The following is a 12,359-nucleotide window of genomic DNA, read 5'->3' as shown; positions in this document are numbered from 1 at the left end:
TGTGGTGGCAGCATTTTCCCTAGCTGTGGTCCTAACTGTTCCCCCTGTGCTGATGTGCCACATCTGGGTGCATTCTGTGTGGCTCCAGGCTGGTAGACGGATTGGCAGCCGTACAGGTATGGGCGTAGATGGGCACTCTTAGACCAGGATGCTGCTGCTTTCTGGGACTGTCTTCTTCGCCAGGGTCTGCTGAGTATCAGGCAGTAAGCCCAGGGGAGTGGTTGTGTCGGGGGGGCAGGAAGGGCCGAGGTGAAGGGGGACCAGTGGCTGGGGGCCTGGCCCCCAAGAGGGGCAATTTTCTTAGGCGATGCAGTTGGGAGCTTGGAGCTGGGGGACCCGCAGAGGTCAGTGGCTCCCACCTCCCGCACCAGGCAGAACCAGTCAGGGTCATCTCCAGCCAGACCCTGCTTAGACCTCGGCAGAGGAATTGGGTATCTCTCCAGTTGGAGTCTCGCTCCTCAGGGATATTGTTGGAGAGAGGAAAGAGCTTGACTCAAAAGTCTGTCCTCCTTGGTTGACGTCTTGACATAGCCACAAACTTACCCTGCGATCTTAGGCAACCCACTTCCCCTTTCTGAGCTTCATTTCCACCTACAGCTGGAAAATGGGGGGGGGGGGACAGGGGACGCCCCCCTCATGCCTCGCAGCTGCCTGGCCGCCAGGGCTGCTCCAAGAATAGTGTGCCATGTTGTATGCCCTACTAGAAGCCCGTGAAGAATGGAAGGACAGAAAGGTATTAAGGCAGTTAAAAATAAGACATGATTTGCGTGCCATGGAAACGTGACTGTTAGAATTTGATCTTGTTTGAGTGGTGTTTACAACATCTCGCTCCTACCATGTGCCCTGTTCCGCCCCATGCCAGAGCTCCCCGGTTCTCGCTTCGGCGGCTTGGCACGCAGTAGGCATTTATTAAATGTTCGCAGAAGGAAGGAGGGAAGAAAGAGGGGGGGAGGGGAAAAGGAGAGAGGGAGGGAGGGAGGGAAGGTGAGAAAGGAAAGAGAGGTGAAGCTGATGCTGGTCTGTGGTCTCGCCCCAGCCTGGAGAGGCAGCTGTAAAGCAGTCGGTAAAGCCTCTGATGGGGCTGCTGTGAGCAGGGAGGCTCTGTGGCCACATGGGAGGAGTACCGACCCCTGCAGGTGGAGGTCTCCACTGAGGAAGTGACTCTGGAACTGAATCTCTTACTCCCGGAGAAGGAGAAGAGGGGGTTACCGGACAGACGGGGAGGGGTGGTGGTGGCCCTCAGGGCGCACGTGGCCAAGAGAAAGCTAAAGCAGCCGAAGGCTGTGTAGATAGAGTACAGACTCTGGGGCAGAGGCGGTGCCTCCTGCTTGGAGACACCTGCACTAGCATTTTCAGTTCTGGGGGGGGGTCACACTTTCCGAAGGACGGAGCGGGGGGCGACCTAGCTGTGCTATGAGGAGAGCAGTCAGGACAGCGAGGGCTCCGGAAACCAAATATCTGAGGCGTGATCGGTGTCTGTTGCCCAGAGAATCCAGGAAGAAGGACACAATCGCTGCCCCTTCAAAGAGCTGAGAGGCTGTCCCGGAGCCAGGCAGCATGGCATTTCCTGAAAGGGCGGCCCCGGAGCACAGAACCGGGAGCAGGGCAGGGATGGGAGGGAGTGGAGCTGACCGAAACACAGGTTTCCGCTCAGGGTCGAAACACGAGGCCACCAAGAGGTGTGTGCCCTACCTCGGGGCAGCGTGGGCCGTGGAGGGGCCCATTGGCAGGGAGAGAGTGACAGAACTCAGGAGACCCGATGACTCTCAGGAGTAGCGCTTTCCTAGAGCAGACAGGGAAGACTGCTCCAGCCAAGCGACGTCTCTGCCCCGGAAGGGACCTCTGGGTCTCCCTGGCTGACGGTTTGGGGTCAGGGCTGCTGGGGGTGCCGGCACCCTGGCAGCTTTACGGTGTGCATGCTGTGTGTTTGTGGGTCTGTCCCCTGCTCCACACACCGGTGGGGGGGGGGTGCTCCTGAAGGGCCCAGGTCTCATTTACTCCCGCGCCCCCAGCACAGGGCCTAACCCAGAGCAGGGGCTCAGCGGACTTTGTCCCATGAATGGCTAAAAGAGAAAAAACTGAAAGAGAATAAAGAGATAAAGCGATACACCAGCCATCTGTTACTCACAAATGTCTGCAGGTGCTACTGTAGGGCAGACGCGAGATACTAGCGATGCAAAGACGAGCCAGACACAGCCCCCAGGCCAGCAGGAGAGGCAGGTCATTACCAAACGCCAGGACAACTGCAGACGTTGTGGGGCTAGCACGGAGCCTGTCGGGGAGAGAGGCAGGAGTGGGAGTCCTTGTTTTGAGAATGCCTTGTCTCCTGCAGATTCTTCGTAAGAATAATGAGCCTTTCAAAGATGGTTTCCTTGGCCCTCCCCCTCCGGTAGCTGCATTTCTTATCCTGCCTTGGGAGCTTTGTTTGTGCCTGGGAAATGCGGGCTCCTGTGCGAGGCCCACAGGGGCCCAGAGGAGGAGAGCGAAGCCACCAAATTACCATGTCCGCTGTCTCCCCAGCCTTCTGCCAGAGCCCCCGAGGTGCAGTCGGCCTGGGCCCTGGCTCAGCCCCCTCCCGCCCATCTTTGTTCCAAGTGAGTTTGCTCCATCCCTTCTACCCATTAAGATGTCGAGGGGCCCATGTTTCAGTCCTGGACCTGCTCTTCATCAGCTGTATGGCTATGGGAGAGTCACTTGCCCACTCTGAGCCAGTTTCGCATCACAGAGTAACACAACTGGACTAGATCATTGAGTCCCTCTTTGGAAGTAACATGTACTAAACACCCATATATTCCAGGGGTCACGCCAGGAGTGTTCCCACGAACTAATCCTCCCTAGAAGGTGAGCACTGTAATCCCCACCTTATAGATTATGGATGCTGAGGTATAAAGGCTGGCATGCCTGTGATGACACCCTGTGGGCTAGAAAGATGTTGGGTCGTCATGCAGACCCAGCTCTTCTGGCCCCTGACCCAATCCACGCACTCCTCACCCCTGACCTGTGGGCTGCTCTTTACATGATAAGAAATGATCTATGTTAAAGCACCTGGCACCCAGCCTGGCACATGCTTACTGCTTAGAAAATAGGGGTTTCTTTCTTCCACAAGCCTTTTCTAAGCTGTGGAGGCAGGGGATTCACGGAGAGAGCCCATAGGTCCTTGATTTTTGAACAGGGCCCTACTTAGAGCATTGCCCCGGTTCTGGGCTACTTTGATGGTGCATCAGGAGACAGTCTGGGGGGGAAAAAAAAGAGAAAACCACACGGGTGGATTATGGGATTAGAATTGTGTGCAAGGGTAGAAATCCAGCAAGAGGGAAGGAAGCCCTTTTTCCAAAAAGTCTCTGGCAGGGCTCGCTAATCCTGTTTCCAGACTCTGATAAAGCATAGATCCAAGGCCAGTGTGTGTGTGCCCAGGAGGCAATTGCCTGTCTCCATGGTAACAGGAGGAAGGGCAGAAAATCAAGTTACTAAGACTTAGGATGTCTCATATAACCTTGGAACATTAAATTTTGCAAATACGACAGCACCCAGCACAGAAAAGCTCTCATTTATTCATTCATTTGACAAGTATTTAGTTGGGGTATCCCCTGCTGTTTTAGGTACAGACAATATGGTGATATGCAAAGTCGGCATGGTCCTGCCCTCTAAAAGCTTCAGTCTAGTAGGGGAAACATTAATCCAAAAGAATGCGAGTAATCAGCCTTGTGAAGGGGTGGGAAAGACAGTGCAGGGACTAGGAGAGCCTGTAGCTGGTGACCTTGTCCCATCGGCGGGGTCAGGGAAGGCTTCCCTGGGAAAGTGCTCCAGTGTGCTGAGAGATAAGGGATGAGTACACATTCACCAGGGCAAGAGGGAGCAAGAGAATGTTCTTGGAGGAGACAACAGCACGTGCAAAACTGGAAATGGAAAGAAGCAGGGCGTACTGAGGAACAGAACAAAGTCCTGGGAGCCTGGGGACATAGAGCCAGGAGGGCATTGGGAGCAGGCTGGTCAGCTAGATGGGGCCATGTAACAGGTTTCACTCTCTCTCTCTCTCTCTCTCTTTTTAATGTTTATTAATTTTTGAAAGAGAGAGAGAGACAGAGTGCAAGCAGGGGAGGGGCAGAGAGAGGGAGACAGAATCTGAAGCAGGCTCCAGGCTCCGAGCTGTCAGCACAGAGCCTGACATGGGGCTCAAACTCATGGACCACAAGATCATGACCTGAACCGAAGTCGGACGCTCAACCAACTGAGCCACCCAGGCGCCCCTAACCGGTTTTACTCTTTATGCTGAGTGCAGTGAGAGCCGTGAAGAGTTGTAAGAAAAGGGGGTTGCTTTTTGGAAAGGTCATTCTGATTTCTGTATGAAGAATGGATTGGAGGAGGAGGAAAGGATACCAGTTAGGAGGCCGTGACCGTGGTCCATGGAAATGATGACACAGCTGGTGGAGGAAAGGGAAGGAGGGAAAGAAGTGGAAAAATTCACGAGACAAATGTTAGGAGCCGGAACAGATGTTTCCTGATGGATTGGGTGAAGGTTTTATGGAAGAAGGAGATATCAAGGATGACGCTGGGTTTCTGGCTGGGGCCGTGAGATGAATGATGAACCAGGTCTCAGGAACAATAATTTGTAAATCTTTCCATTTGACCTTCTTTGTTGCAGGTACTGTGCTGGGCACTGGGGCTGCAGGCCGGGAGGATGGCCCCTGCCTTCAGGGAGCTCACGGGCACACTGGGGGAAACTGACATTAAATGGGGTATCTGTGAATGTGGGAGAGACTGTAAAATGGTGAGGCAAGAGGGAGCTCATTTGGAGAGATGCAACCAGGACCTTGTGAGGAAGTGGGGTCTGAGCCGAGCCGTCAAGGACAGACAGGGCAAAGCGGGTGAAAGGGGACAATCCAGGAGGCAGAAACAAGAAACAAAGCACAGGGGATGCGTAAAACAGCACGGGCTGCCCAGAGGACGGTGCCAGGAGGGTGAGGCTGGAGGGCTGGTCACCCCTCTCCCTGCCTTCCTCCAGGGCTGCCGTGAGGGTCCAGTGAGCTAAAGTAAGGAGGATGTGAGCATTTAGTAAGCTGTTACTACAGTTCATGGGAATGGACTTAACCACGTGATGCACCAAAGCGCTCTACAAATCTGGAGAACTGTGATTTCACATCCCTGCCCAACAGGATCGTCTGATCCTCTGTTGTAAGAGTTCCTGACATTTGTATTGTTATCCCCATGTTATAAGTGGAGAAACTGAGGTCTCTAGTGGTTGAGTAATTGCCCAAGATCTCCAAGATCTTGCAGGCAGTAAGCAGCACAGAAGCCTCAAGACGAATCCAACAGGTTGTTCTAGTTTCTGAGAGGGGACGCGGGCTGGGAGCCCGAGGGGGTCTGTGGCACGTGTTGTCCTGAGAAGATCTGCAGCTGGCTCAGGGCTCCAGATTTTTGGTTGCGCCGGTGGGGCCATGGCCAAGGACATGCCCATGCCAAGGACAGCTGGCCCGTGGGCCGGCGGGGCTGAATCCGGCCCATCTCACCTTGCCAACCGGCTGAGGGTGCAACTTAGAATCATTCACATAGAAGGCAGTGGGCGGGCGGCTTCTGCCAGCCTTACTGGGAATGGTGGGGCATTTTACAGACGGGGAGACTGGCAGGGCACTGTGGATCCGAGTGATGGCCAGTCAGTGTCAATGAGAGTTTTATGTTGTCCTTGAGGGTGGCCCTGTCCATAGGAAAACCAACTAAGGCTGCTTTGGTTTCATTTATTATTATTATTTTTTCAAGACTTTATTCTTAAGTAATCTCTTCACCCAACATGGGCCTCGAACTCACAACCCTAAGATCAAGGGTCGCGTGCTCCACTGACTGAGCCAGCCAGGTGCCCCAAGGCTGCTTTGGTTTTAAAAATGAATGCTCGGGGCGCCTGGGTGGCGCAGTCGGTTAAGCGTCCGACTTCAGCCAGGTCACGATCTCGCGGTCCGTGAGTTCGAGCCCCGCGTCAGGCTCTGGGCCGATGGCTCAGAGCCTGGAGCCTGTTTCCGATTCTGTGTCTCCCTCTCTCTCTGCCCCTCCCCCGTTCATGCTCTGTCTCTCTCTGTCCCAAAAATAAATAAACGTTGAAAAAAAAAAATTTAAAAAAATAAAAATGAATGCTTAGGGGCGCCTGGGTGGCGCAGTCGGTTAAGCGTCCGACTTCAGCCAGGTCACGATCTCGCGGTCCGTGAGTTCGAGCCCCGCGTCGGGCTCTGGGCTGATGGCTCGGAGCCTGGAGCCTGTTTCCGATTCTGTGTCTCCCTCTCTCTCTGCCCCTCCCCCGTTCATGCTCTGTCTCTCTCTGTCCCAAAAATAAATAAACGTTGAAAAAAAAAAAATTAAAAAAAAAAAATAAAAATGAATGCTTAATTTATAAAAGTAATGCATTTTAAAAATCTGGTAAAATTCAACAGTCTCTTTTAAGGGGGATTTTATAACCTAATTAATTGGGTTCCCTTAAATAATTTACATTAAATTATAAGTCATTTAAAACAAACTGGGGCGCCTGAGTGGCTCAGTTGGTTAAGCATCTGACCTCATCTCAGGTCACGATCTCATGATTTGTGGGTTCGAGCCCCACATCGGGCTCTGTGCTGACAGCTCAGAGCCTGGAGCCTGCTTCGGATTCTGTGTCTCCCTCTCTTTCTGCCCCTCCCCAGCTTGCACTCTCTCGCTCTCAAAAATAAATAAACATTAAAAAATAAATTAAAAATAAATAAATACAATAAAATAAACTTAAAAATATAACTATTGGGTTATCATAAAAGTTCCATCATTGTTTTCAAAATTTGTAAAATTGTCTTCTATCTTTCAACTTAAAATCACAGATCTAAATTAATTACTCCATTATACATTTTATATTGGAGTCACAAAACTAATCTGTTAGGTATTCTAATATGCCAAATTATTTGAAACACCACAGATGTGTTCAAAATCAATCTACATAGATTTTTCCTTAGCTTAATACCAAAAAAGGGTAAGATTGTAGATTTATCAATTTTATCATTTCTAATCTTCATTCTAAACCTTCCGATGAGTCAAGACACTTCCTCAGGAAACAGCTTCACCAACCAAAGCAATCTAGGGTTATACGTGGGGTTAGGTTGCAGGTGGCTAAGAGGCTCTTTCAACAGAAATGTGGGGCTTGGCACGGGGGCCAGGGCCTCAAATACCCAGGGAAGTTCATTTTGCCCACACTGCGGGGCCAGCCCCCTGTTTTGTCTCCATGCCAGCCAGGGACGCCGAGTTTATGTGCTGCCAGTGAGGTAGGTTTTGCAGTGCAAGCCCCTGAGATCAAGTTAAGCCCTGTCACCTCTTGTGTCCCCTCCCTCAGCTCTGTCACTGCTTCACAGTGACCCCACCCAGGTTGTTCACTACCTGATGGGATTCATCCAATCCATTTCCTACTTGGTTCCATTCTGAATTAGGTGATTTTTATCTCCTCTCTGGACGTATTTTAAATTTTTATTTATTTAATGTATTAAAATAGTATTAAAATAAATAAAATGTATTTATTTTATTTAAATGTTTATTTATTTTTGAAGGAGAGAGAGCGTGAGCGGGGGAGGGGCAGAGAAAGAGGGAGACGCAGAATCTGAAACAGGCTCAAGGCTCTGAGCTGTCAGCCCAGAGCCCGACGTGGGGCTCGAACTCATGGACTGTGAGATCACGACTTGAGCCGAAGTCGGACGCTTAACCGACTGAGCCACCCAGGCACCCCAGTATTAGATGTATTTTAATGCCGTCTTTGGAATCTGCGTACTTCGGGTGGCCTTGCCTGACTCCCTCTGCAAACGCTAAGGTCCCACTGATGACAGCCAGCTGTGTCCAGCTGGCCAAAGCAGCTTTTGGTCTGGGTCATGCTGAGCCAGGGAGCCACCTTGGCCCCTGTTGGTCCACTGTGATGCTCAGAAACATCCAGAGGGATTGACAGAGTCTGCCGAGGATGCTGTGTGCTCTGCTGAGAGACGTAGGTCCCCAGGGAACTCAAGATGCTACATACAGTAAAAAGCTTCTAGACTGGGATGACATATCACAATAAAAATAGTCCCAATATGTGTAGTGTTACTTCTAAATAAATAGAAAAATATTTTTTTTAATTTTTATTTATTTTGAGAGAGAGAGGGAGAGAGGGGGGAGGGGCAGAGAGAGAGAAGAGAGAGAATCCTCAGCAGGCTCTGTCCTGTCAGCGCAGAGCCCAACATGGGGCTCGATCTCATGACCGTGAGATCAAGACCTGAGTCGAAATCCAGAGTCAGTTGCTTAACTAACTGAGCCACTCAGATGCCCCATAAATAGAAAAATAATTGTAATATTGCATAGTAATGTCGTGGTACAAGGTGCTCGACGTACATGATCTCTAATCATAAACTTCTGAGTAAATATCATTATATCCAATGAAATAGATGACAAACTTGAGGCCCAGAGAGACAAAACCATCAGAAACTAGGGAAGTGGTAGCAAGTAGGGGTCTTACTAAACCAGCTTTAATAAGCAGGTAAGACATAGTCCTAAAAGCTGATGGGAACTGTTAAAATGCTGAAGAGGTTTTAAGCTTAAAGACTTGACTGGCCACAGAGCGTAAGAGAGTAATAATAGCTCCCCTGTACTGAGCAGCCTCTGTGCCCGGCACTACCACGGACAGAGGACAGGCTCCAGGAGCGGAAACACCCAGACTCTAGAGTCCATGGAGGTCCCTCACTTTCCAAATCACGTGCTCCCTCCAGACCTCAGTTTCTTCCTCTGACAAGTAAGGGTAATACAGTCCTCCCCGCATGCTTCACGGGGTCGTCGCGTTGCCGAAACGAGCTATGAGAAGGAGTGATTTGGAAACTGGAATGTGCCGTGGGTGTGCCAGGGTTTGGGACACTGGCTGAGTGCCAAATATCAGCCTGGCCTGCAAGGAAGGAGTGTGTGTTCTAAACTAGACGGGTGGCCTCTGCGTGTGGCCCTGAATGTGTCAGTGATGTCACCTGGCTCTCCGCGATGTGGATGGGCCAAGGGATGAGGAGGGTGTCCACAGTGAGGCCTGGTGAGAGGGTTGGATTCGGCTGCAGGGGAATCAGCCCCAGAGCCTTGGAGTAAGTGAGGGCAAGGGCCCAGGGTCAGTAGAGGGAGCCAGAAGTGGGAATAGAGCGGGGGGGGGGGGGGGGGGGGGGGGGGGGGGAGCAGGGCCATTCACTGCCTGAATGGAGAGTCCCTGCCTCCAAAGGTGGGGGCAATGGCAGTGGCTCAGGCAACAATGTGGTGCATCGCCTGTAGAGAATTTAAATGCAGTAAGAAAACCAATTAAAAGCCACTCTGCTTTTTATTATCACCTTGCGTAGGCTATTCTAAACTATGTTAATGAGAAAATACTTTCCCCTTAGTAGGAAGAGGTGTTAGAGGGACATTCTTCTGCCCTCTTTCTTTTATATATGTATATATATATATATATATATATATATATATATATATATAATGTTTATTTATGTTTGAGGAGGGGAGGGGCAGAGAGAGAGGGAGACACAGAATCCGAAGCAGGCTCCAGGCTCCGAGCTGTCAACACAGAGCCCGACACGGGGCTCGAACTCGTAAATCGTGACATCATGACCTGAGCCGGAAGTTGGACGCTTAACAGACTGAGCCACCCAGGCACCCCTATCCTGCCCTTTGTATTATCCCTCTCCACAGCCAGTCCTTAACAAAGGATTTGGGGGCGGGGGGTGGCAAAGGCCCTGAGAAGAGGGAAAGCGGACTGGCCTCTAGGGTCATCTGAGTGGAGGGCTAAGACGGGCTCGCAGGAGGGCCCAGCTATCATGGAGGAAGGGAGAGCGGCCTGGGTGGAGTGTGGGGTGGACAGGCTGCTGGGATGCCCACAGCCACAGGAGGACTCTGAGCCCTCTGCTGTACTGCCCTCGTCAGCTGGGTGCCCCCCCGCTGTGCCACGCGCAGGTTATAATCAATTGGCAAGCACATTGAATGACTGATTCCTGAGCCTGCCCCTCCCCCCACTCCACGTTCTGTACTAAGAACATGGACATCAGATTCTCCTCTTGGCTCTCCAGGAAGAGTTCCCTTCCCAGGCTCCTCTAGGCCGAGACTTATCAGGCAATCTGTGCTCTGCCCAATCCTTGGCCTGAGCGTTGGCCCTCACAGTGACTACCTCTCTCTCCTCTGCAGGAGCCAGGTTGAACTCACCAGTGATTCACGTAAGAATCGAGGTCCTGTAGCCACAGAGCCAGACAAGGATCAAAGTCCTATGGGCCCAGGGCCTCTGAAAGATCAAGGTCCTGTGATCCAAGATCGTCCAAAAGATCAAGGCCCTATGGTCCCAGAGCCTCTGAAGGGTCAAGCTCCTGTGGTCTCGGGGCCTCTGAAAGATCTAGGTCCTGTGGGCCCCGCTCCAGTTAAGGATCAAGATCACGTGGCCCCTGAGCCTTTAAAGAATGAAGGGTCTGTGATCACAGCACCAGTAAAGGAACAAGGTTCCTTGGTCCCAGTGCCTCCAAAGAATCAAAGTCCTGTGGCTCCAGAAATAGTTAAGGATCAAGGTGCCATGGTACCAGAGCCTCCAAAGGATCAAGGGCCCATGGTCCCAGCGCCTGTCAAAGATCAAAGCCCCGTGGTCCCTGAGCCTGTGGATCAAGGTCCCATGGTCTCAGCACCTGGCAAAGATCAAGGTCCTATGGTTCCAGAGCATCTGAAGGATCAAAGTGCCACGGTCATAGCACCTATAAAGAATGAAAGTCCTGTGCTCTCTGAGCCTGTAAAGAATCAAGGTTTAGTGGTTCTGGAGCCAGCCAAGGATCAAGGTGGAGTGGCCCCAGAGATTCTGAAGGATCACGATTCTGTGGTTGAGGCACATGTAAAGAATCAAGGTCCTGTGGTCCCAGCACTAGTCAAGGATCAAGGTCCCATGGTCCCAGAGCCTCCAAAGAATCAAGATCCCGTGGTCCCTGAGCCTGTGAAGAATCAAGTTCCCATAATCCCGGTGCCTCTGAAAGATCAAGACCTTCTGGTGTCACCACCAGCAAAGGACCAAGGTCCTGTGGTCCCTGAACCTCTGAAGACTCAAGGTCCCAAGGGCCCTCAGCTGCCCACTGTCTCACCTCCACCCCCAGTCATGATCCCAACTGTCCCCCACGCGGAATATGTTGAGAGTTCCCCTTGATACTCACCCCTCGACACGCCAAGGAAGGATCTGGCGGTGGAAGTGCTCCCTCCCAGGGGCAGCGAAGACACATATTTAATCTGCATGAAACACGCACTGTATAGTCTTGCTGGGATCTAATAAAGCTGGTCCCTCTGGCGCAGTAGTGTCTCTGGCTCTACTTGAGTGTGTGCATGTGCGTGTGTGTGTGCGTGCGTGCGTGCACGCGCGTGCGTGCCATGCACATTTACAAGAGGGCACGCGGGACTCTGCACGTATCCATCTGGGGCAGATGAGTCTGAGAAACCCCCAGCTCTGAGAGTAGATAGTGTAAGATGGGAGGGGGTGGGAGTTGTTAGGAGATGGAGGGCAGGATCCCATGATGAGGATGTGGGGCAGAACAATCCTGTGTCTCTCCTCCACTCTCACTCCCACAGCGCCTCACTTCTGACACCATACGTAAAGCAATTAGCCGACACCAGCTGGGTGTCCTGCGATGCGACTCAATTCTGACAGTATCCACCTGGGGATAGCGTCAGACCCCACAGGTTTTAAGGACTCAGCCCCACACGATTGCTCCCAGGCCCCCATTGCAGATGCCACTTGAAATCCCAGGCTGTAATTTATATTTCTGACTGCAGGATATCAATTGGGATCTCCACAACCCCCTACTGGGGTTCAAAAATTTGCTAGAATGTCTCACAGAACTCAGGGCAACACTTACTTCCGTTTACCGGTTTATCATTAAAGAATAAAGGCTATAGATGAACATCCAGATGGAAGAGATGGAAGAGAAGGGGGAAGAGGCGTGAAGTTTCCATGCCGTCACCAGGCTCACCACCCTCTCAGTACCTCCAGCAACCCAGAAGCTCTTAGGCATGGTCAATTATTAACTCAATATCCAGCCCCTCTCCCATTCCCAGAAGATAGGGGTAGGACTTAAAGTTTGAGCTTCTAATCATAGCTTAGTCTTTCTGGCGACCAGCACCCAACTGGAAGCTATCCAGGAGACTACCAAGAGTTGCCTCATTAAAACAAAGGACAGTCCTATCATCTAGGGAATTCCAAGAGTTTTAGGAGCTCTGTGCCAGGAACCGGGGAGGGAGACCAATGCGTTTATTTCCTATTATCTCACAGGTTGGGTCCCATGAACGCCTAGGAACAGGTACCAAACCACAGCAGGCTGAGCCCCATATTGGTCAGAGTTAAAGCCCAAAGAGGAGAG

General features: G+C 51.5%; 1 protein-coding gene across 1 annotated transcript in view; it reads left to right on the top strand.

The window, feature by feature from the left end:
* The window catches only part of MAP6 (microtubule associated protein 6), a 78,059-nt gene extending 66,762 nt beyond the window's left edge, over positions 1–11,297 (top strand). Inside the window, exon 4 of the mRNA XM_086678349.1 lies at positions 10,165–11,297. Coding sequence (XP_086534475.1) covers positions 10,165–11,155 — 991 coding nt within the window. The 3' untranslated portion in view covers positions 11,156–11,297. The remainder of the gene's footprint in view (positions 1–10,164) is intronic.
* The last annotated feature ends 1,062 nt before the right edge of the window (positions 11,298–12,359 follow it).

Source organism: Puma concolor, chromosome D1 (assembly GCF_028749965.1).
Source record: "Puma concolor isolate L17-30 chromosome D1, mPumCon1.1.hap2, whole genome shotgun sequence".
Lineage (NCBI taxonomy): Eukaryota > Metazoa > Chordata > Mammalia > Carnivora > Felidae > Puma > Puma concolor.
The sequence above is the reverse complement of the archived record's forward strand: the minus strand, read 5'-3'. Positions and strand labels throughout refer to the sequence as shown.